The 25,184-nt window shown below is 40.8% G+C and overlaps 3 protein-coding genes across 5 annotated transcripts; all 3 read right to left on the bottom strand.

Moving 5' to 3' along the window:
- On the bottom strand, nucleotides 5,489-6,846 carry LOC8070221 (probable glutathione S-transferase GSTU6). Its single transcript, XM_002449932.2, has 2 exons — nucleotides 6,414-6,846; nucleotides 5,489-5,987 (listed from the first exon to the last, which is right to left on the bottom strand). The coding sequence occupies exons 1-2, from the start codon at nucleotides 6,738-6,740 to the stop codon at nucleotides 5,613-5,615; spliced, it is 702 nt and encodes a 233-aa protein (XP_002449977.1). The 5' UTR covers nucleotides 6,741-6,846; the 3' UTR covers nucleotides 5,489-5,612.
- Nucleotides 7,691-11,245, bottom strand: LOC8082094 (putative disease resistance protein RGA4). Its single transcript, XM_002449931.2, has 2 exons — nucleotides 8,038-11,245; nucleotides 7,691-7,922 (listed from the first exon to the last, which is right to left on the bottom strand). Exon 1 carries the CDS (start codon nucleotides 11,135-11,137, stop codon nucleotides 8,060-8,062), a length of 3,078 nt encoding a protein of 1,025 aa, XP_002449976.1. The 5' UTR covers nucleotides 11,138-11,245; the 3' UTR covers nucleotides 7,691-7,922; nucleotides 8,038-8,059.
- LOC110435624 (putative disease resistance protein RGA4) lies at nucleotides 19,279-24,731 on the bottom strand. Of its 3 annotated transcripts, XM_021461370.1 has the most exons (9): nucleotides 24,572-24,731; nucleotides 24,336-24,400; nucleotides 24,130-24,234; nucleotides 23,557-24,017; nucleotides 23,285-23,443; nucleotides 23,086-23,162; nucleotides 19,877-22,786; nucleotides 19,625-19,629; nucleotides 19,279-19,530 (listed from the first exon to the last, which is right to left on the bottom strand). In XM_021461370.1, the coding sequence occupies exons 7-9, from the start codon at nucleotides 22,742-22,744 to the stop codon at nucleotides 19,440-19,442; spliced, it is 2,964 nt and encodes a 987-aa protein (XP_021317045.1). In that variant the 5' UTR covers nucleotides 22,745-22,786; nucleotides 23,086-23,162; nucleotides 23,285-23,443; nucleotides 23,557-24,017; nucleotides 24,130-24,234; nucleotides 24,336-24,400; nucleotides 24,572-24,731; the 3' UTR covers nucleotides 19,279-19,439. The 3 variants fall into 3 exon arrangements, with proteins under 3 accessions (XP_021317045.1, XP_021317043.1, XP_021317044.1); XM_021461368.1 differs by lacking the exon at nucleotides 19,625-19,629 and having other exon boundaries at nucleotides 19,643-22,786; XM_021461369.1 differs by lacking the exon at nucleotides 19,625-19,629 and having other exon boundaries at nucleotides 19,643-22,786; nucleotides 24,548-24,708.

Raw genomic sequence — 25,184 nt, 5'->3', positions numbered from 1 at the left:
TCTGATTATGTTAATTAAAGCTAAAACAATACCTATTGAAGTTACATATGGGTAACGTAGTTGTATATATGTTCTTTCTTGCTTTATACGGTCTAATCAATCATTGAAGTAGTGCTTATTCCACATTACTATTTGGTCCAAATTGCTTAATAGTGAAATACAAGAATGTAATAAATTTTCTTAAACATGAAGAATATAAAGATGTTGCAAGGGAAGACTCCCCCTACTCTTTTCTTCTGCGGAACAAACAATGATAGGCAGTGATATGTTCCTCAGCCAGTAGCTACAGAACTGAATAATCAGACAAGCTTGCTCTGGTTTCTTTATCAGGTGATCTTTCTGCAAAATGCAAATGATGTACGTGTACAGAATACATATGTCTAAATTCCTATGGAACTTCTATATACTATGCAGGTCACTCCATAGAAAGGTGCTGACCTGAATTTACTCCCATCAAGAATTTCTGAGCCCATTAGTTAACAGGAACTGCCTAGGCCACTCTCTACCTGCTGCCAATCGGTTGGCGTTGAAGGAACTTGCTACAATTTTAGTCAACCGAATATCTGGGCCAACATGAGCATGGCTACAGGCTACCTCTTTTCGTTATTAGCATCAATAACACAGTGCTTTGGATGGAAATTTGTACCAGCTAGTGTTCGAAACTACTGGGAAAACATAGTCTGTATAGTAATGAATTCAAGTCTTCATGTAAACTATATCGATAGACCATGCGATTAGTGTTATCAATATCATGTATTTATATGAGTTCATATATGGTCTTAAATTGAGATGTAATAAGGTCAGTCTCAATGCATGTTTCATGGGAGTGTCATGTACATTAAATAGGGTGCCACATAAGCAAAATTGCTGATTTAGCAGGGTCATTAAATGAAGGAGTTTCATCATATGAGAGAGGAGTTTCATTCCCATAAAACTCTTGTGGCTCGGTTACCTAGTTTATAGTCTTAGTTTATAGTCTTGGTAACTGTGTCATGAAACTATGCATTGAGACTGGCCTAAGATGTGGTAGGGTGCTGTGAAGCGCAGTTCCTTTTCTGCTAAGCCTATCTAGTTCGACAGCCAAAGTAGGAATAACGTGTAACGTTAAGAGGGAACGAGAGGCAATGCTGACTCGGTACTAGACCTGAGCAAATCTGGCCTGGCCTGGCCTGGCCTGGCCTGAGCCCATCGGGTTAAGCCCGGCCTGTGACTGCCTAATGGATGGGCCTGGCGCTGGTTTCAATGGCCTGAGAAAAACAGGCCAGGCCAGCCTAGCATGATTATGGAAGAAGTCTACTTTAGGTCCCTCAACTTTTACAAAAGTCTATTTTTAATCTCTGAACTTTAAAACCGGGTAAAATACATCTCTCAATTTTTGAAATCATGCATATTACGTCCCTGACATGGTTATGAGCGGTTTTGAAGGCAGTTTTGTCTTTTTCATTTTTATTTATTTTGGCTGAATATTTGTAAAATTATAGTAAATCACATAAAATTCATAAAATAGTAATTCTGACTTTGTTGGACTCCAGATAAGTAGATCTACATAGTGAACATATAATATAGTATGCTTTAGTACAAAATTTTTATTGTAGCTTTAGATCTGTGTTTTTCTATAATTAATTAGAATAATTCATAGCTATAGTTTGTATGGTGCAATTGTGGTGAATTTTTTATGTTAGACTAATTATTATATATTTAAACTATGGTAAAAATTTCATACTCATTAGATCATGTATAACTTAGTTATAGATTTATTATAATTTAACAAGCATAAACCTAAATAAATCTATAACTACGTAATACGTGATTCAATGAGTATAAAATTTTTACTATAACTCAAACATAGAATAATTAGCTCACCATATAAATTTCATCACAACTAGACCATAGAAAATGTAGCTATAATTAATCTAATTAATTACAGAAAAACATAGATCTAAAGATACATCAAAAAAACTTGTACTAGAACATACTATATTATATATTCAATGTGTAGATCTACTGATCTAAAGTCCAACAAAATTGAGTTTTCTATTTTATGATTTTTATGTGATTTACTGTGATTTTTCAAAAAATTCAGCCAAAATAAATAAAAAGAAAAAGGTAAAACCGCTTTCAAAACCAGGTCAAGGATGTAATGTGCATGGTTTTAAAAGTTGAGTGATGTATTTTGTCCGGTTTTAGAGTTCAGGGATGAAAATCAGACTTTCGCGAAAGTTGAGGGACCTAATTATTTAGTAGAAGCTCGATAGGCCTGAGGCATTTCCAAATGAATGGGCCTTGTGCTGGTTTCAATGACGCTGGTTTTAATGGATCAGCCTGGTGGAAAACGTCGCAAGAAGTCTCATGTTTGGAAAGATTCTGAAGAGTTAGAACCTGCTGACCCTAACATGGAACTTCTCACTGCTTGTAGTAAGAATGGAACTTCTCACCTGGTAAGGCATTTCCAAATGCATGGTAAAGGGCAGGTTAGTCTTGATCAGTATGTTCTTGGGGCTGAGAGTAATCATGATGGCTCTGTTGCTCTCAGAAACCATAAGTTTGACCCATATCTTATCAGGAGAGCAATAGCTGTATTTATTACTGGTGGTGAGCATGCCTTTTCAGTTGTTGAGGAAGTTGGATTTCGTTATCTTCTTAGCTGTTGTGTCCCACAGTTTAAGAGAATTGGCACTTCACTGTGAAGAGAGATATCATAGCTATGTACCAAACTGAAAAAGATGCTTTTAAAAAGTATTATCTGCTGCACCTGGAAGAATATGTTTCACTTCTTATCTTATAATTGGAAATCTAATACCTCAAAAGATTATATTTGCATAACTTCACACTTTATTGATGTTGATTGGAAGTTACAGAAGAGAACAATATTATTCAATGAATTGCTTCCTCCATATGATGGTGTATCAATAGTTAATATTGTTGTAACATGCTTTAGCAATTGGAATGTTGAGTCAAAGGTCATGGATATTACTTTGGATAATGCTTCCTACAATGACAACTTGTCGAATTTCCTTTTTTTAAGTAATTGCAGGAGCTCTGCCACTCAATTAAGTAGGGAAAGAGTTTTACGTACAAGGATGTCGAGTTCCCTTAGGATGAGATTGCTAGTCCATGGTAGATTATTATGTGATGGTGCATTTTTATTTCAAGTTTGATGTTGTGCACATATTCTGAATTTGATTGTTCAAGCTGGTTTGGAATTAATTGATACTGTTGTTGACAAGATTCACCAAGGAGTTCAAATATACATGGTTCTAGTATCTGTAGCGCATTAGTTTTGCACTGATGCTTAATTCAACTTTTAGAATGCTTGAAAATGCATTGTTCTATAAGGTAGTTCTGAAGCATTATGTGTGTTGAGGGATGCAACCTTTTTGGTTAATTTGATCTTTCTGTACCTGAATGGAAGAAGGTATCAATCATGTACATGTTTTGATTTTTTTTAGATTAATACATGTTCTCAGCTTAACATTATCACATCACATGTTCTAAATATGTGAATTTTGGTTTTGATTTCAAATTGCAGCTGCAGAAGCTACTGATCTTGATGATAATGATGAGGTCATGTCTGTTGATTAGAACTTCAGTTGGTTTCCTTCGACTCAAAAGTTTAGACGTTCACATGCAAAATTTTACACTATATTGCTTGTAGGTTTCTAATATTCTCCAGTCCTTTTGGTGAAGCTTGCAGCAGCTGGAGAAGTGTTTTATACCTTTTGTTGGTAGACAAGAATCTTTTTGGTTATAGATAGTAGCTCATCTGTGAAAAGTAGAGCTACATGCTTTAGGTAACATGTACGTATTAGGCAGCGACTTGGAGAAATGTAATAGCTGTCTACGTCAATTTGTTTGAACTTTAATTTGCTAGCGACTCCAGGACTATGCAATTTGCATAATGCAGCTTCATTGGATTGTATTAAACAATGTTTTTGAGGCGCTGCGGCGACGCGTGGCGCCCTACCCCCTTCACAACGCCTAGGCGTTTATGGCGGACGCCTAGGCGACGCCATATGATAATCTTAATATATAATGCTACTAAAATTCAGAAGAAAATCATACATCAATATTGCCAAGTGTTAGCATGTAATACCATAATTAACAAAAAACGCTACCAGAGTGCTAGTGCACAACATAAAGTGGCAAAATAGCAAATCTGAAATCTCTCATCACTCAATAGCAACCAATTAGTCTCTACTATAACAAAGCATGAGAACAGGAAAAGAAACGAGGTAGAGGGAAAGAAACAGAGAAAGAGGGAAAGAAACAGAGGAAGAGGAGGGAAGCAGAGCTGCAGAGGAGATCAGAGAGGAGGCAGGGAGCATACGAGACACAGACAGGCAGATGGTGGACGAACAGAGGAGCAGCCAAGCAGAGATGCAGACTGTGGCTCCACGGCAGGTGCGGAGGCCAAGCGGAGATGCAGCGCTGGCTCCGTGGCAGGGGCCGCTGGCCTGCCGGTGGACAAACAGAGGAGCAACAGAGCGGAGCTCGAGGTCCCCCTGTCGCCTTCTCTCTTCCTCTAAGCAGAGCTCGAGGTCCGCCTGTCACCTTCTCTCTTCCACTAAGCGGAGCTCGAGGTCCGCCTGTCGCCTTCTCTCTTCCTCTAAGCGGAGCTCGAGGTCCGCCTCTACCTCCGCCTTTTCTCTTTCTCTCCCCTCGCCCTCACTCGCGGTCGCGGTAAATGCCGCACGCGGCAGATTTCCCGCGCGAAGGGCCTATCTAGTTCTGCGCCCTCACAGTTTCCGTGCCTTTTCCTTTCAGCGCGGACGCGCGGTTGATTTCCCGCGGGGCCACGGTCCTTTTGCTGCCCTTCCCCTGTGAATCGACATCCGGCGTCCGCGGTAGGGCTGTAGGCGTTCGCCCGACGCCATTCTTCTCCTAGGCGACGCCTAACTCGATTAGGCGGACGCCATACCGATGCAGGTCGTGGCGCCCCCGACGCCCAGGCCCTCTACCATGCCTTGTCGCCTAAATCTAAGTTAAATTAAGCTATTCTCTGGTATTCTACTGTTTGGTTAACGGATTGATGTATCTTGCCTTTTAATCTTGTCTGCGTACCTTTGATTGACTATTGAAATACTACGGTCATTTTTATTCATGTAAAACATGACATGTACGTAGTTGCCAGTGCCATGTTTGTTCGGGCTAGTGGAACGGGCTTGGGGGCTTTAATAATATTTCATCATGGGACTCGGCCTGGTCTAGCCTGACCAGCTTAATTAGTGGGCGGGCTTGGACCTTGGACACAAGCCTACAAGCCAGAAGGACCCGGGCTTTTAGTGGGCCTGGCCTGGCCGGAGAAATGCTCATATCTACTCGGCGCCATTCGCGATGATCAAGAGGTCAGGTCACCTTGAAATAATCAAATAAATCAGAAAAAATATAAGCATTTATGGCAAGTCGAGGACTTAAACCTAGGTTAAACCTAGATGGTCAGGTTCCATGGCAAAGAACACAATCAACCAATCTATGATCAGAGTATACATGTGTAACACCGTACCAGTACTTTATTTTATTGAATTTGTATTAAAAAAAAAACGGCCTGTTCGAACTATTATTCGATCCATTATACAGAAGTATATATTAGATTCATCCTAGCTAATAATAAGCTAAGGTAGGAGCGGAAGGCCAAGGAACACCCGCCTGGCCTTGTTATACTCCACAAGCCTCTCCACATCCGGGATCAGCCCCTTCGCTGCATCCAGCGCGCAGAACCGCTCCGCCCACGCCGCCAGCAGCGGCGTCCTGGTGGCGTCGACGACCTTCACCCCGCAGATGGCCTCGGTGGCGTACAGCCACCCGAGAAAGCTGCCAAGCACGACGTCGACGAGCCCCACGGTGTCCCCTGCGAAGAAGGCCTTCCCCTTGGAGCACTCTTCGAACGCTTGCTCCAGCGTGTCCAGCGTGGCGAGGACCTGCGTCGCCGCCTCCACCCTCTCCTCGGCCGTCTTGCCAATGAAGACCGGTAGCCACGCGCTGAACAACTGTATGCCATGCATTTCTAAGGAGTCAAACTCTTTTAAATTTCATTACTAATATATTAAATATATAATATCATCTACAATAGTTTGGTAAAATTCACTTGCCAAATCTTGTGATTTTGGCAAGTTGCTAAAACATATGGCAAGTGAGAGTTTCTTCCGTCTCCAACAGTTTGCCAATTGGGCTTGATAAACTTAAAAAAAAGACCCACAACCAACAACCAAATCAACTAATCTGCTGGATAGCAAGTTAACAAATATGGACGCGTGGTTCTGCTAGATGGCAAGTTGCCGAAAGATAGCAACCCATTTACCAAACTGTTGGAGTGATTATTTTCTACTTTTGCCAAATAAACAAGAAGTAGTAAGTTCGTTTAGAAAACTGTTGGAGACGCTCATTGTGATTGAGACATGTGTTAGTAGACGTACCTTGTCGTCGACGTAGGAGGCCCAGAAGCGAGCAATGGCGCGGTCGTATGGGTCGGAGGGAAGGACGGGCGCGCCGGCGGCGGTGGGGAAAGCCTCGTCGACGTACTGGAGGATGATCTGAGACTCGCAGATGGTCTTGCCGTCGTGGAGGAGCACCGGCACCTTCTTGAGCACAGGGTTGGACTTGAGGAGAAGCTCGCTCTTGTGGTAGATGCTCTCCTCGCTGTAAACGTAGGCCGTGAGGCCTTTCAGGTTGAACGCGATGCGCACCCTGATCACGAACGGGCTCGCCCACAAACCCAGCAGTGTAAGCTCTTCTCCTGCCATATATGCTAATTAACTGGCCTTTTGTTCTTTTTTTGTTTTTGAAAGAGACAGAGAGAGAGAGAGAGAGCTGGGATCTGGCCCTTGTTGTTTATGCATGTGTGCATGTAATCTATATATATATATATATATATGCACACACACTCGGGGACTATTTCATGACTTCCGGGGCCTGATGAGAGTAGCAAATTCTTTTTGGTTTCTCACGCCAGACACATCTTGAATTAGGTGCAACCCACGAGTTGGACTTGGATACCGTGTTCGTCACCAATGACGTCCTGTTCATATCTGGATTTTCTGGATCTTATTAATGCATGGCTGGCTAACCTGGTTAATTAATTAGGACCTGTTGGAGGAACAGTGCTTTGGATTTCTACTTCGATTCTGTGGTGGATGAATGATGCCTGTCACGAGCACACGATGGAGTCATGCAAGTCAGAATTTTTGGACTATAAAAACTGGAGTTTAAAGCAAGACACAAAAGCTACGAAGACTCGGCTGCTTTGGCGGGGAAGGCAGCCAAGGACCCCTAATCCTTTTCGTACAGAAAAGAATACGTCGGCCAGGTCCAGGTGGGTCTTGAGGCCACCATGGTAGTGTTTTGTGGATAACAGGCCTCGTGGGCCCAATGAGAAATTAAATTCAAAGTGAAATCTCTGTTCTAAAGTAGCGTGAAAGGCTGAGCTAAATGCTTAAAAGATTGTTTGTCAGATTGTGGGCGACCGAAAAATAGGCTGGTCACGAATGAACAAACACAAGCAGAATCATTCACCATGTGTCCATGCAGTCCCTTCTTCACAGGCGCTCCATGCATGCTCTTCCATGAACGAGGTCTGAGTCATGGCATCAAAACACGACCCAAGAGAATAGAGAGTAACACTGATGATATAAATGTAGGGCAAGCAAATAACAACGGATATATTAAGAAGTTCTTCACGCTACATTATTACATATTCACAAGCAAGGCAAGTATCCTCTGAGTATTCCTCATAAGAGAGCTGAGGGACTCAAGTAGCATCACATTGTTTTTTTTTATTATTACATTCAATGGTATACGAAATTATAAGCATAAATAGAACAAATCATTATTCCGGTAACACCTGATGCTGGCTTTCCAATCTCCTTTGTGTTTCCACATCAGCACGTCTTGGTTGATATACTTCATGAACCTTTCTCCACCATCCTCTAAAGTCAAATATCCAGTATAGAAAACCAAAACAACTATTAAATGGACAACCCAAGAATAATGAAGCAGCGACACACAAACAAATAAATCCCAAACCAGTTAGTAAGTTCATACCTAGTATCTGAGCTGCCCAACTCTACTCGGTTCTAGGCCATGTGTACACGTCCAGGTCTTCGCCATGGCATTGTTGGCGGCCGAGTTTAAGCCCTGGCACCCACTGTGAGGATACATCCTGCATAGATATGTCCAGCCACAGCTGCTCCAGGCTACCAAATTCCTCAACACACCTTAAATTGGGACAAAAAGATACCCGCAGCACTCTCGTAAGAGGAAGATTCGAGACCCTCTCTAGGCCAAAACATCCAGCAATTACAAGGATCTCTGACAGGAAAAACAGGTTCTCCACCACCTTAAGGCTGTGCACCTCTCTTAATTGGAGCTCCATCAAGCTGGTGGCCTCCTGTCCAAGCTGCTGTGGGAGAGCTCTCAGCTTGGGGCAGCGGAGAAGATTGAACTTCTTCAATCGTGGCAGCAGCTGCATCATTGGAGGTGGGGCGGCCCCCTTTTGATTTGCATCAGTCTCATCCTCTGCTCCTTCTGGACCAGCTGCTGTTGCTTTTTGTCCTTCTTCATCAACAAAAGACCACTCCTCCCAGTTGGGCATATCCTGGATGACCAAAGTTTCAAGCTTGGGGAAAGCTGCTGCCTCGGTAGATCTAACATTACCCACCCCAGAGCCAACAAATTCGGGTCCAATCTTGGTGACTGCAGTGGCTCCATTGATTTTCAGATATTTCAAGTTGGGCAGCTGACCGATTGGTGGAAGATGCACACAGGATTTGCAATTTATGAGCCTCAAATACGTCAGTGAAGGCAAATGCGCAGTAGTACCTATCCAGGTGGGAAACCTCCGACCAAAGAAATCCAAAAGACCGAGATTCTCCAGGTTGTGTGCAGGGATTAGCAAATCAAAAGTCTTCTCAATATTGATTACAACATCTTCAGAATATGGTTTGTCTGTACTTCCACTGCAACATAGAGATAACCTTTTGAGATACCTTTTGTTTACTAACATCGAATCAGTAGTACAAGGACCTACTCTTTCCAGATTAATCAAATCAAGTCTCCTCAACTGCATAAGAGCACCCAACTCTTCTAGGTTCCATCCATCTTGCATTCTAGCTCTATTAGCATTGCCACCACCAATTGGAAATCCTCCCAAATCATTTAGATACTTTAATCCACCTATTCCTTTTGGAACTTGGTTAATTGGTGTGCCCTCAAGACCAAGACTTCTTAAGCTGCATAATCGAGTGACTGCTAAAGGAAGGCTGTGCAAATCCCCACACTCCACCAAGTTCAATACCTGAAGATTTTTTAATGAACCAATAGACTCTGGAAGGCAAGTTATACTGCTACTCTGAAGATCGAATAAACGCAGATGAATCAAATTGCCAATATAGTTTGGAATTGTTTTTATGTTTGACCCGCTGAGATCCAAAACATGAACATACAAAAAACTTTTGAACATTGAAGGTTCAATTGTAAGCGAGTTACCACAAAAACTCATTATACTTCTCACTTTGAGTTGTTGACTACCCACACTTGGCAAAGCAACAATTTCCTTATCTGTTACCAATGACAAACGTCGTAGTCTAGAAACAGTTATACCCTCCAAAAGTTGTGGGTCTCCAAGGAAACAATCTTCCATTGATAAATGGCATGCAAGCTGCCTCAGTAGATCATGCATTTTGCAACAATATTGGTCAAGATAGGTAGGATCTGGTAGTAGAAGGTTCCTTGAGATCAACTCATAGTAGTATTGTTCTGCTGTATCTTCCATTAGCTGGTTCTCTTTCATCTCTACAAAGCCTTCAGCGATCCAGAACCTGACAAGATCATCACGACACATTATCCAATCTTCGGGATACAAGGCACAATAGAGGAAACATTGCTTCAAGTTTTGTGGTAACTGGTCATAACTCAAGTACAAAGCACCTCTCAGTTCAGCTGGGAGCTTACTCATAGACCAAGCATCATTGCTTAGAATATTTCGCCATTCATTCTCTGTTGTCTCCTTTGTTGATAGGACACTAGCAACAACCCTAATTGCAAGAGGAAGGCCACCACACTTTTGAACAATCCCAATTCCAGTTTCACGCAAGTTGAGCACTTCTTTCTCACTAGATATGTTCATACTCTTCCATAGTAACTCCCATCCTACTTCCTCTGACAGCAATTCAACTCGGTGCATATGTCCAACTCCAATTGCCTTTGCAACTGTATCATGCCGAGTTGTTACTAAAATTGTTACTTGATCAGCGGCAGCGAGTGGAGTTCTTAGCAAATTGGTCCATACATCAGACTCCCACAAGTCATCCAACACAAGCAAAAATCTCTTTCCATTAATGGCTTCTGCAAGTTTGGCTTTCAGCTCTCCCAAACTTTCACCTTGCTCTTGCTGCACTCCAATATTTCGAAGTATTTCTTTCAACAAAGGAACTTGAGAGTACTGCTGGGAAACACAAATCCATGCATGTTTCTCAAAGCTTCCTTTTAGTCTTTGATCATTGTATAATTTCTGAGCTAGTGTTGTCTTTCCAATTCCTCCTGTTCCAACAATACCTATCTTGTAAACCTTATCTTCTCTGTGGTTCAGAACCAACTCTAGCAATCTATTGGTAGCATAAATAATCTCCTTTCCCACAATATTTGGTTCAACAAGGTGGGATGTTTTTCTCATATCTGAAATGCTTAACACAGGTTCTGTTTCAAACTTGAACTTTGTACCTAGTTCAGCAATTTTGTCTATTCTTTCTTTGAGGCTTCTAATCTGCACAGAAATCTCACGTCGTGTCCAAATAGTAGAAAAGCAAGAGATAAGTGGAAAACCAGTGCATGTAGCTAATTTTCTTGATGATGATGACGGAGAAGGCTGTTCTCCTAGTAGCTTGCTCCCTTTGAACCTGGCAAAGTCAATGATGTCATCAGCACTATACATTGCGTCTTTCAGATCACTAAGCCAATTGCTAACAGATAAGTCTTCAATCCTTCTTCGATCAGCATCTTTGAGAAAACACTGTATCTGTCTCATTGTTTGCTGAAGGTCACTGAGCTCTTGTTTAACACCTAGTATTTGAATTGCTTCCTCTGTAATGACTTCTTGGAGTTTTTGGATGCATGATCCAGCAAAAGAAAATAATATCGTTGCCATTAGTTAAATCCTAGAAGCAGACCCACTGCAGTTGCAAGTTTTTCTTCAGACCAGACAAAGATGTAATAATAGCAACTTGATAGCTCTTGAATGATGTCAATCCACAAACAAATGAACTTAGGTCTGAAAATGCACAAAGTTTAAAACGGGAAATCAGATATGTACACATCGCTTGTAAACTACTATGGAGACTGTATGTTAATTCCCACCAGACACGCCAACAAATGATAAATGCTAGAAACTATAATATTAATTAGAAACATCTGTTCGTTAATCTGAAGACTCTAACTATCCATAACCATTGGATAAGGGGAAATATTGTTTGGCTGTTGGTTATAAAAGATTAAATACGGAATCACATTAAAGTTTGGTTAGTATAGTAATAAAATATTAGTTGTTAATGATCGTGTTAACAGTTGATTGTTTAATATATTTATAAGATACTAGTACTAATTAGAGGCCCAAGCAGAGACTTCACTTTAATTCTCAGTGGACATGCTAGGAAAAAATAAATACTAAAAATTCTCACATTAATCATAAACATCGAGCCATGAATCAGAAGACTTAACTATCCATGACCATTGAAGATAAATGCTAGAAATTCTCACATTAATGAGAAGCATCTGGCAAAGATTGGAAGACTCTAAGTGTCCATAACGGACCTATTTTATTTAAAAAAAATACTCACGTCCATAGTTATAAATAAAAAATAGCCTATTATATTATTGCAAGAGAAAACTCTGGCCGCACATGAGGAATTATTAATTGATTGTTTCTAAAAAAATCTAAGGGCACTCCCAATGCTAGAAACTATATGTAGTTTCTATAACTATTAATTTTTATAGACACTATGTATAGAAACTATGGTCCTAATGGAAAGTTTCTATACAATAATTTTTTATCCAATCACATTCATTCTCTCTCTATTCTCAACCAATCATATCATTTCACGTCTTGGATCTTGTGTAGACATGGTTTCTAACTTAGACCCAGTTTCTATGATTTTTTCTCTATCTCTTCAATAACTACCTTGCCACATCAGCAAAATACTTAGGTGGCACCATAAGTAATGTCTATAGAAACTATGATGGTTTCTGCATTGGGAATACTGATCACATTAACTGTTGGTTACTAATATATTAATAAAATATTACTCATCATTGATCATGTTAACTGTTGTTTAACTAATATACTAATTAGAGGCTTCAATGAAAACTCTATATTAGTTTTCACCATACGTGCCAAGAAAAAAGATAAATGCTCAAAATTCACATATTAATTAGAAACATCTAGGCATTGATCTGAAGACTTTAACTATCCAATAAAATTGGATCTATTTAATTTTTTCTAAAAAATACTCAACTCCATTGCAATAGGAAATAGCTTAAAATATCATGCCGAAAAAGACTCTAGCCACAACCATTAGCTAATAAAATATCTAATGGAGAATACCTATCATGTGAAGGGTTAAAAGTTCGTTAATCCATTAATAAAATATTAGCCCTTAATGATCATGTGAAGGGTTGCTTAACGTATCAATACAAGGTACTGTTACTACTTACAAGCCCAAATGGAGACTCCATGTTAATTCTCATCAAACATGCTAGGAAAAAGATAAATGCTAGAATTTCCATTAATCAGAAACATTTGGCCATTAATCGGAAGACTCTACGCAACCATTCGATCTATTTCAATTTTTAAGGAATTATTCACCTACAACATTATAAATAGAAAATAGCCTAAAACATTATAGCAAAAAAAAAACTCTGGTCGGTTGGGAGGAAATATTGATCGACCATTGGTTAATAAAATCTAATAGGGACTAGGTTGGTTAATGCATTAATAAGATATTAGTCAATCACGTTAATGGTTGGTTATTAATGTACTACACTGTGGAAGAAGTTTAACAACACTTGGAGGAAGTTAATAAGAAGACTCAACTGTGCACAAGGGTAGAATATAACCTCCAATAATTGAAATCCAGGACGTCAATTAGATCATCTGCTACCTACAACAACAATTTGTGTCACCAGCTTAGCCAATTATGCGAGGAAGGGGACGAAGATAATCAATCCATTAATACCCCACAATGAATTGAATAGGGATAAACAATATGGTCTTGTGACATGTGAGCCATATGTATCTGCCTCAAATGGGGAAAATTAGATAAAATTCATATGGGCAGTTCAATCTAGAAATCAATTATATGTCTACACAAGAGGTTCTATGAACATATATAGAAGAGTAGGAGAACACACCAGTTTGCTACTCTGTACAGTGATCCAGATGACCCTTCCATATTCATATTTGGCTCGATGACAACACAAAGAGGATTACTTAAGCAGCAGTCTGACGCGGTAAGACAATTTGCAGATACCGGTCATAAAATTATGTCAATGGACAGTGATACAGGCCTGTAGATGCAATGCAATGTAGTATTTGAGAATTGCACTGCATGGAACACATGTGAATCAACATTGGCTCTCGCACGAGCTACAATCTGAAGTAAGTGACATAAGCATTGTGGTTACTGTTTGATACATTAGACTAATAAAAAAATACTTATATTAGACTGCATTTGTTTTCTCATTATTGATTTACAGACACAATTGGCACAATATAGATGGTTCGATCCAGCTGTGACACACTTGTATTTTCAATATGCATTTAGTTGAAATCTCAGTGTAAACTACATGGCTCTTATTGGCCACGTCTTATGACACAATGAAAATGAATACAAATTTTAATTTTCAAATTTATCCTAAACTGATTGCTACAGACTTTTTTATCCTTACATTAGGTAAAGTAGGTACAGTCTTAACTAGTATAATAGAATAAACAATCATTTAAAACATACACCATGTTGCTTAACCATAGAGCTCGAAGGGAGATCTAGGATGGTGTAGCAATGCTAGTCATTTCAACTTGCATTGTGACACCCAATATATTGAATTTGTAATATCATGGGATTATAAGTGTAGTAGTAATATTTTATAGAACAACATATGAAATTTATTTTCCGATAGTATTAATATTCCTTAAAGTGATATGTCAATGGTTTGTAAAGTTAACTAGATGAGATCTTAAAATAAGTATTTATACTAATGAATAATTTTACTTTGTCTATATGGTGGAACATCGCTTATGCTTACTTTTACTTAATAATAGGAGTGTGTAGTTTAGAAAAATATATGTATCATACTTTACGGATAGTTATCTATTTTTTCGTCGTGGGTTAAATTAGTATTTACTGTAGATTTAAGAGATATTTAAAATCTTTTTAGATGATTGTGGTGAAATTCATATACAAATTAAAAGGTGTTTGTAGCACCCAAAATTTTGCACCATTTCAGAATAGGTGAAATTAATTTGTTATGTATTTTTGTGAGCATTGAATATAGGAAAAACTAATAATTTTTGGGAATTTTAAAACCAAATATAAGGTTAGATAATTTATGATGCATTGAAGTTGTTGCACTTTATTTTTGTGGTGATTGGTTTTGACCCAAAACTGAAATCTTTTCAAGACTATTTGAAAATGGTTTTGGAAAATCACTCCAAAAAATAAAAAGGGCAAAGGAATTTCCTTCCTCTCTCCTTCCATTTTGGCCTGCTGGCCCATGGCGGCCTGCTACCCTTCCCTCCCTCGTGCAGGCCATGCACACTTTATCCTCTGGGCCAGCCCACCTCGCTACCGCCTCGGCCCAAACGCATAGCAACGACACTACCTTCCTTCGCTCTATCCCGCTGCCATGTGGGGCCCACATATTGGCACTATCTTCTACCTCCCGATCAAATCAGGAGGACTCCATCCTCATCCGGCCGCCGTCCTTCCCAACCTTCACGGCGTCGCATGCCCCTGCGCCTCTATAAATGGGAGCCCGGGTGCCGCCGCCTTGCCCTGCTACCCTAGCACAAGTCGCCATCACCTAGAGCTGAGCTCGCAGTCGCCAAAACCCTAGCTCCACCGAGCTCATGACGCCGTCCCTCACCAAACGTTGTTCTGGTCATCATCATCCTTGTTTTCCCCCCATTGTGAGCTCGTTGTGTTCCCCTCGCCTCTACTTTCCTATGCCCTTATTGTATCAAATCGAAGCCGCTAGGGTCATCCCCCGCTACGCAAAGGGCCTGGGCGGACTCGCTGTCCTCTACAAACCACCCCTGTGCCCTCAGCGTGGTAAACCGAGGCCCGTGGGCCCTATTCCGTGAGCTCCGGCAAGCTCTAGCCACCGCCGGAGCACTATTCTAGCCGGCCATCTCCTCTCTCCTCTCCCTCGATCTAATCTCGACCCTCCATTTTAGATCCAACGGTCCAGATCGCCCTGTAACCCTTCACCTTGCCATTTTGCTAAAGAGAGCCTCAGTTTCTTTGGAATCAAACCCGCGGTCGTCAGCCAATTTTAAAAATAGGATTTTTGATTTATTTTTATTACAAAATTAGTTTACATTATTTACAACTTTGCTAGTTCATTGTTTTGCTTAGTAAATGCTCATTTTGGCTCTGAATCGACCCATTCAAGTTGCGTTAGGTTCAACATTTAGTAATCTACATGTTTGTGTAATTGTTAATTAGGTTTTACACAAATAAAAATATAGTTAAGTTTAACCTTTTAAACCTAGTTAAATGCTATAGGAAATCTCGTTTAATGCATAATTTTTGCGTTTTAGATCGTTTCGGTGATTTTCATGTTGATGTGTTCGTAGTCACGTGTAGAGCAACTCTACAAGCTTTTGAACATATTTCTGTTGGTGTACTGTTCTAATAATAGCTTCGTTTGCCATGCATGATTGTTCGTGGATGTGTGTTGTTGTTTAGTTGACATGAGTCCACACGGTGAGCCATTCGTGGGCGACTAGCAGTACTACTTTGATGAGCAGGACCAGCATGGAAACTTTCAACAAGGCAACTATAGCATGAGAATTTCTTATCCCATTTATAATCTTGTTAATTACTTAGTCACTTGCATGTGTCTAAACTGATTAACAGTAAGGAAATCCTAGTCATTGAGATCTTATGCCTTGTTTACATATGGGATATACATACATATGGATAGCTGGCTAGTGCTCAGTTTAACAATATTAATGATGACTAATGAATGTATGAAATGAATGGTAAAATATGCCTTAGCAACTAGACGATTGGGCGAGAGAGGAATTGGTTTCTGTACATGATGCTCTTGTCCCTCCCAAGGACTTATCTATTGGCAAAATCTGGGACATACAATACAACTGGGGGTGCCACATGGCTCTGGCTTTAGCTTAGTAGGACCTTTCTTAACTTGCTAGTGGTTACCCGAAAGGGCACCAAAGGGTGTGATTCGGGTCAGATGTAGTGCAACTTCTGTTCTTGTAACACCCGGCCCAGGGCTTCATAGGATTAATAGGAGACTCATACCAACAAGTTGCAACTTCTTTTCCGGAAGCCCATCTCGAAAGAACTCTAAAGTTAAGCGTGCTTGGCCTAGAGCAATTTAGGAATGGGTGACCGACCCGGAAGTACTTCCCGGGTGCGCGCGAGTGAGGACAAAGTGTGCAGAAAAGACGAAGTGTTGGTCTGTGGGGACTGACTATAGCCTAGAAAAGCTGCCAGATGTAAGCGGGCCCGGCCTCGTGGAGGCGGGACGTTACAGTTCTTAAGTGTATAGCCTACGTGGAATATGCCTTCAGAAAGGGGAGCTCTATGTTCGTAGGCCACAAAAACCTAGTGGCCACAGACTTGTTAGGGAAACCTCCAAAAGGTTTCATAGTGAACCTTGCCGACCTCCCTAGAAAGAGAGTAAATAAACTAGCTACCTCGGACGAAAGGGTAAATCACGGGTCTCAAGTAAATATGTACAGACTTAGCAGAATATTAAAATCTATTATAACTGTCGTGCTCACGATCAAGAGCGACCCGAAAAACTGATGGAATAGTTGTTCACTTAATGATGATGTTATAAATGATGATGAGTATAGTGATGACTATTGAACCTGTCACATGGTTTAATTTGGGATTATGCATAACTAATGGCCAAGATAGTGTTAAGACTTAGACTTATTAAAAATGCTAACCGCAGTAAACTAGTGCTACCAGATTATTAAACTCTACGCAGAGGTGTACACTTTCACTGTGAGTCATGAATTACCCTTTCACCCGAGGTGATCAGCCTCTTAACCCACTACCAAGGAAGGTCGGCAGGGTTCACTATGAAGCCTTTCAAAAGTTCATCTAACAAGTTAGGGCCGCAAGGTTTCCAATCGGCGAGCAAAGTGGATCTGAACTAGGTTATTGCTTCCTCCAGTTCTCCTTGCTCAATAAACAGAGCACACGCTAGTACTAGCAGCATGTCCATCCGACATTGCATCCCCTGATCCCCATCCTAAGTTCCTAACATTCACGCAATGTTCTGCCACACCATATCTACATCAGCATGCTAGGGCACACACGTTTGTTCTTCTAGGATTCATACTTGTTACAAAACATACTATAGGTCTGTAGTTCGCCCTGGCATCATACCCAATCAGATTGATGCAGGGGTCCAGGTCCATGCGTAGACACCTGACGGATAATTTCCCTCACCACCATATGATCATTATCACAAGGCTGGAGTCACTTCTGTCCTCAACGCTTGATGACCTGAAAGGGAGAAAAGAAACAGAGCACCGATAATCATAAGCAGACTAGATAAACATGTAACAAAATTAGAAAATCGTGCCAATGGTTTGACTCTCCAAGATTCTTAGAATGACTTATAATTTAGGATGGAGAGAGTAATTATCAAATAAAACGAAAGAACTATAGTACTTATTAAACTTCAATACCTCCAACCAAATACTCCCTTATGCTGAAGGTGTCAATGTGAATTTCCACACAAAACAGGGTTTCTTACTTCTAGCAGCTAGGACCAACATAAACGGTGTCAATAACTAAATCAGTCATGAAAGTAGAGAAGAAGGATGAACAAATCGGAAAATATTGAACTCACACAAGCAAAATAGTGTACCAATTCGAATTGGAAGGATGCAGAAGGAGAAGCCCTGGCTGAGAACGCAAAGAGCGCTACTGAAGCATCCTCTGTGTTCCTCTGTCCACTAATTGCCTTATATTCACACTGCAGAAGTGCAGATTTTATTTGGCAACAACAACTCGTTGGAACCTTATCGGGAACATCACTGACACAGCAAATGTGCCATCTGAGTGGCTGCAGATGCAACACATGCTCTGCTCCGCCGGTGCGACTTGACTCTGCTCAGCTGCCGCGCGGGTTGACATCTCCTCGGATCACAGCTCCGTACAACACTGCTGGCAGCAGGCCTTCTTTGTCAGCTCCATGGGTGCCTGCACTATTGTCCTCGGCTGCAATCGCAGTGCCGACCCTAATGGCTTGTAGACTTGGACAGGCAGCAATGGCGGTCTCGGTCGCTGCAGTGGTGACGACAGGGCACCAATGGTGGATTATTCCTTGGTTAAGTTTGTGGGGATCAATTATCAATAATGACTTGGCAATGAACCTGCAAGTGACGACATAAGAATAAAAAACAAAAATAATGATTTAGTGATGCTTGTAGTCGCTTATGTATATCCAAGGATCCCTAATCCTTCGGTACAGAATGCGTCTTCCAGCTGGGCCTCGTTGCTAATCTTGTCTAGGCCCAATGAGGAATTGAGTTCGAAGTAGAATCGGTCTTATATTTCCTTTCCAAAATGTCTAAGCTAAATGCTTAATCGATCAAGACTCTTGATCAGACAGTGTCAATCTCTTCTTAAGTCAACAGATTTGTTGGTCGGACTCTGGCTGGACGGCATTGATGACAGTATAACAAAATCACAAACGTGGTGAACACGTTCCAGCCGCTGTGAGTAGCATATAGCGTGAACACAACACTGCTCTTGCAAGCCCAAGCAGGAAACAGAGGAGGCATTCAGGTCGCTAGTCCATGACTTTGCTCTATTAGCTTGGCTGATAAACCATGGTTGAAAGTACTGTTCGCTGATTGTTGTGAGAGAGAAACACTACTGAACATGTTCCAGCCGATGCGAGTAGCAGATAGCATGAACACAGCACTGCCCTTGCAAGCATAAGCAGGAAGCAGAGGCTCGATGATGAGTGAGCACGACTCAGGGCATCCCAAGACAAACCAAAAAGAACAGGGATTAACTCTGATATAAACAGGCCAGCAACATATATATGAAGCTCTTCACGTTACATATTGACAAATGTCAAGCAACCAAACATAAATTCTCATAACAGAGTCGACGGACTCAAGTAGCATACCGCTGCTTTTATTTTAGTATATATATAGAAATTCGTGCAGGCATAGATCATATGAATGTGTATATATAGGCATAAATAGACACAAAGCATTGTGGTAGGCAGATGTTCTTCTCCTTGATGAGCAGTCCCCCCTCCTTCCTTCAGAAGACAAATATACAGAAGAAAAACAAAAGATCATTAAGGAGGCAACACAAAAAAGGAGCAGGGATGCACAACCAAATTAATGACAAACCAGTTGGTATGTTCATACCTTGTGGCTTGTGGCTGTGTTGCCCATCTGACCGGATGTTTCTTAGTTCCTAGGCCATGTGAACACTTCGAGGTCTTGGCATTCGTATTTGAGCCCGGGAATCCACAGTGAGGAGAGGTCCTGCATACCTACGCCCAGCCACAACTGCTCTAAACTACCCAACTCCTCGATACGCCTTAAATTCGGACAGCGAGCTACTCGCAGGTCTCTCACATGAGGAAGACTTGAGACCCTCTCTAGGCCTTCACAATCGTTGATCAAAAGGCGCTCTGAGAGGAAACAAAGGTTCTCCACCACCTTAAGGCTGTGCACGTGTCTTAAGTGGAGCACTTTCAAGCTGGTGACCTGCTGTCCAAGCTGCTGTGGAAGAGCTCTCAGCTTGGGGCAGCGGAGAAGATCCAACTTCTTCAATCGTGGCAGCAGCTGCATCACTGGAGGTGGGACGGCCCCTTTTTGATTTGCATCAGTCTCATCCTCTGCTCCTTCCGGACCAGCTGCTGTTGCTTCTTGTTCTTCTTCAGCAACAAAAGACCACTCCTCCCAGTTGGGCATATCCTCGATGACCAAAGCTTCAAGCTTGGGGAAAGCTACTGCCTCGGTAGATCTAACATTACCCACCCCAGAGCCAACAAATTCGGGTCCAATCTTGGTGACCGCAGTGGCTCCTTTGATTCTCAGATATTTCAAGTTGGGGAGCTGACTGATTGGTGGAAGATGCACACAGGATTTGCAATCTATGAGCATCAAATACGTCAGTGAAGGCAAATGGGCAGCAGTACCTATCCAGATGGGAAACCTCCGACCAAAGAAATCCAAAAAATAGAGATCCTCCAGGTTGTGTGCAGGGATTAGCAAATCAAAGGTTTTCTCAATATTGATTACAGAACCTTCAGAATATGGCTCATCTGTGTGTTCAGTGCAATGTAGTATTAATTTTCTGAGATGTTTTTTGTTTGATAGCAATGTATCTTTACTAGGAGGAACTGCTCTTTCCAGTTTGATCATATAAATCCTTCTCAACTGCCAAAGGGTGTCCAATTCTTCTAGATTCCATCCATCTTGCATTATAGAATTGTTATAAGAGCCGTCACCAACAGGAAAGCCTTCTAAATCGTTGAGAGAAGTTAATCTGCCAATACCTTTTGGAACCTCATTTATTGGTGAGCTCCCTAGGCCAAGTCTCCTTAAGTTGCATAGCTGAGTTATTCCTGAAGGAAGACTATGCAAAGAATAACACATCTGCAAATTCAATATCTGAAGGTTTATGAGACAACAGATGGACTCTGGAAGAGAAGATATGTCTGTCCCATCAAGGTCTAGTAACCGTAGGTGGATCAAACGTCCAATGCAAGGTGGAACAGGTTGTATATGTGAACCTGTCAAATCCAAAACTCGAATGCATGGTAATCTTTCAAATATTGTATCATCGACTCTCAAAGTGTTTGTACAAGATGTCTTCCATGTTCTCACTTTACATTTACCCTTATCCATTCTGGGTAAGACCACCATGTCATTCTTAGTGACAATTGAAATACGTCGGAATTTACTCATAATATTGACCCCTGCTGACTCTATGTCCCCAATAAAACATTCTTCTTTAGATATATATAAAGCAAGCTGCCTTAATAGATCATGCATTCTGCATTGACTAAAGTCAGCCACTGTATTCTCTGGTTGGAGGAGATTTCGATAGATCAACTCATTATAGTAGTCTTGTGCTATATCTTCCAATAATTGGTCACCTTGTTCATCCACAAAGCCTTCAGCGACCCACATTCTGACAATATCATCACGGAGAAGAACTGCATCTTCAGGGAACATAGCGCAGTAGGCAAAACACTGCTTGAGATGGTATGGTAGTTCCTCATAGCTCAGATATAACGCACTTGTTATCTCACTAGGAAGTTTAGCCATGGACCAAGTATCTTTTTCTAAGATCTTCTTCCACTCTTTCTCATTATGATCTTTGCTTGCTAGCACTCTAGCAATAACTTTAATTGCAAGAGGAAGACCACCACATCTACGAACAATATCGATCCCTAAGTCATGCAGATTTTGTACTTCTTTTTCTTCTTTGATGCCCATACTCCTCCATAGTAACTCCCATCCTACATCCAGTGACATTAAATCCACTCGATGTGTATAGTCCATTCCGGTTTCTACAGCAATAGTGTCAAATCGAGTTGTCAGTAGAACTACTCCTGAGGCTGCAGCATGCAGTGGAATCCTCAGTAGATTTGTCCAGGTGTCTGACTGCCACACATCATCTAACACAAGAAAAAAACTCTTATCCTTAATGGCCAACTGTAGCTTGCTTTGGAGCTCATCGGTTGATTCATCTTGCATGTACTGTACATCAATTTTTCGAAGAATCTCCTTTAAAATAGCTATTTCAGAACAATCATTGGAAACACAAACCCATACATGTTTGTTGAAACTCCCTTCTAGTTTTTGGTCATTGTATATTTTTTGTGCTAGTGTTGTCTTACCAACTCCTCCTGTTCCAACAATAGCAAGCTTATAAGACCTTTCTTCCTTATGTGCAAGCACCAAATCTACTACTTTTCTGCAAGCACGTAAGACCTCATTACCAACAAGGTTTGGCTCAACAAGGCTAGAACTTCTCTGTTTTGGTACTGAAACTGTTACAGTTGGTTGTGCACTCGTGAGTGATGTAAATACTTTATCCTTTGAAATGTTATCAATTCTTTTGTTTAAGTTCTTAATCTTAACAGCAACCTCATGACGTGTCTTGATATTAGAAAAGCAAGAGGAAAGGGAAAGGCCACTGCATGTACTTGAACTGCCTGAAAATGATGAAGAATCATCTGCCAATAGCTTGCTTCCTTTGGATTTGGCTAAGTCAATGATATCATCAGCGTCATACATAGCATCTCTTAGCTGACCAACCCACATGTTAACAGCTGATTCTTTTATGCTCCTTTGCTCTGCATCATTAACAAACCATCGTATTTGCTCCATTCTTCTCTGCAGTTCTATAAGCTCTTCTTTGACACCTAAAATTAGTATGGCCTCCTCTGTAACAATATCTTGCAATTTCTTGGCACATGATCCAACAAAAGATTCAAGTATGGTTGCCATCAGACCAAGATGTTTAGGGAGATGGACAAAAAGAGTTGTAGGCTGGCAATGAATGAGAAAATGTGTTAACTTGGTCTCCAAATGGGATAACCTTCACTAAATTTAACATATACCACTTTATTGTTTTTTCTTTAAAAGCCGAGGTACTCCCACTTTCCTTATAGGAGAAAAATTATCTTATAAGGTGTTCTAATTTCGACCTAGTAACATCATGCATATAACTCATGGAAGCAACAATTCTTAGTTTACATTTCTTCCGCAAGTAGTAAACAATTGTTAGAAACAAAAGAACATCATGGAAGCAACTAAACAATAACGAGAAGCACGCCTACAGCTCGTACCTTACAAACTGTATCTTCCAACACGTATATATAGAATAGATAACAGAGACTCCCAGCGTACTGTACTTTGGCACCTTCTGCAAAAAGTAGAGAGAATGAAAGCTTGATTGGATCAATAGATAGAACACATAGTTTTGCAGACAACAAGAAGAATCATCATTAGTGAATCTGATGCATTAGAAGTAGAAAAGATACAAACCTGAATATATTTATTTAGCTGATCATGCACTGACTATAAGTTGATGCAGTTTGTGTCAATGCAAGTTTTGCTGGATGTAGATGTACGACAGAACCTGGTACTCTGTCTGACAGCAGAGTGATGCAGATGTAGACCACTATGTCTGTACGACTTTTTTCTCTGAATGGAAAAAATGGATTTCATCATACACTACACAAACTAGGAGTGATCTAAGTGAAAAGATATGAAGATGCTCGAAACCTTTATTGACGAAATGATTAAGTTGGGCTTACCGAATTGACAAGGACGCAGAGAACCAGATGACCTGTTGGAAAATGAAAACCAAAACAGCAGTGCCTACTAAAGCATGCTCTCTGTTCCTCCTCCCACTTGCATCATTTCTGAAGCGGGAAATGAAATCTTGCAGAAAATATTTATATAGATCAGGCTCGTGAAAAGTGTTGGCTCTGATGGAGTAACTAATCACTATCAGTGCAGCGGCCAGTGCCCTTCTCCAGCTCCTTTCAGTTTTGCACTGGATTAGACCGTGCAAATCAGAAGCACAAATACTTAACCAAGTAGGAAAAGAGTCTGGTAATAAGATCCTGCAGTTATCATGTTGCCCAAGCAGTTTCTTCAGATCACAACCCGTGAGTACTTTTAAGATCTTAAACACAGGTGCCCGGAGAGACCAGTACAGAAAATAGACAACTGAGGACTATCACTCGATCAGCAACAGGTCACACGGCAACTCCTGCAAAGAGTGGGGACAAGTCGAACTGCTTAGCAGGATAAATGGCTACTTTGTTGATCAACACCTATGACAAGAACAGCTTAGCATGTAATTAATTAACAAGAAGAATTACCACTAAATGCAAATTGTATTGCTACCAGGAGGATCTCTTCACTCAATTGTCCTACAGAAATGGTTACACTGTCCAGAATCAATCTTCTGCTCTCTCCGTCTCTCTCTGCATTACCAGGCAAGAGATTTCGCACAGCAGAAAGGAGGACATAAGAACAACTTATTATTAAGTGGAGGCAATGAAGCTTTTCATAGGCAAGAACATACCTTGACTGAGCAGAGTGCTGCAGGCGGTGTTAAAATGAACTTCCACGCCGAACAAAATGGCCCCCCTGTGAATGGAGTCATGGGCGCACAGAAACGGTGCAAATCAGTGATGAAATTAGAGAAGAAATTGCTTTCTATAAAATCAGGACCAATCGGTCTTGGTCTAAAAATTAGAGAAGAAATATGAGCGAATCTGAAACCACTGAACTCACCCAAGTGAAGAAAGATGAGCGTACCGTGAATTCGAAGGCTGAAAAGGGAAAACACAGAGCAGTCTGGAGTTCCTATTGAAGCATCCTCTCTCCACTTATTAGTACCACCACCACAGTCCAGAGCAAGAGAAGTCCATTATTGTCCTCTCAGTTGTCACTGATGCAGCCGGGCAGTGGGGGCCGACGACTTGACTCAGCTGCGGCCGACGACTGTGACTGCAATAGCGACGGGGCAGCAACGTGGATGTGTCCAGCGTTACATTGTGGTCTTGTTTAGTTCTAAAAAATTTTGCAAAATTTTTCAGATTCCCCGTCACATCGAATCTTTAGACAAATGCATGAAGTACTAAATATAGACAAAAATAAAAACTAATTGCACAGTTTGGTCGGAATTGACGAGACAAATCTTTTGAGCCTAGTTAGTCTATGATTGGACAATATTTGTCAAATACAAACGAAAGAGTTACAGTGTCCATTTTGCAAAATATTTTGGAACTAAACAAGGCCTGTATCTACTCTCTATCCCATAATAAAGCCTTGTTTAGTTCACCCAAAAACTAAAAAATTTTCAAGATTTCCCGTCACATCGAATTTTACGGCACATGCATGAAACATTAAATATAGACAAAAATAAAAA

This window comes from Sorghum bicolor, chromosome 5, assembly GCF_000003195.3.
Source record: "Sorghum bicolor cultivar BTx623 chromosome 5, Sorghum_bicolor_NCBIv3, whole genome shotgun sequence".
Classification (NCBI taxonomy): domain Eukaryota; kingdom Viridiplantae; phylum Streptophyta; class Magnoliopsida; order Poales; family Poaceae; genus Sorghum; species Sorghum bicolor.
This window is presented reverse-complemented; position numbering and strand designations above follow the sequence as displayed.

Excerpts from the sequence above, each read along its gene's own strand:
- LOC8070221 (XM_002449932.2), bottom strand. The coding sequence starts at position 6,740 with ATGGCAGGAGAAGAGCTTACACTGCTGGGTTTGTGGGCGAGCCCGTTC. Across the intron at positions 5,988-6,413 it reads CCTCCTACGTCGACGACAAG|TTGTTCAGCGCGTGGCTACC; the intron begins GTACGTCTACTA and ends CATGGCATACAG.
- LOC8082094 (XM_002449931.2), bottom strand. The coding sequence starts at position 11,137 with ATGGCAACGATATTATTTTCTTTTGCTGGATCATGCATCCAAAAACTC.
- LOC110435624 (XM_021461368.1), bottom strand. The coding sequence starts at position 22,744 with ATGGCAACCATACTTGAATCTTTTGTTGGATCATGTGCCAAGAAATTG.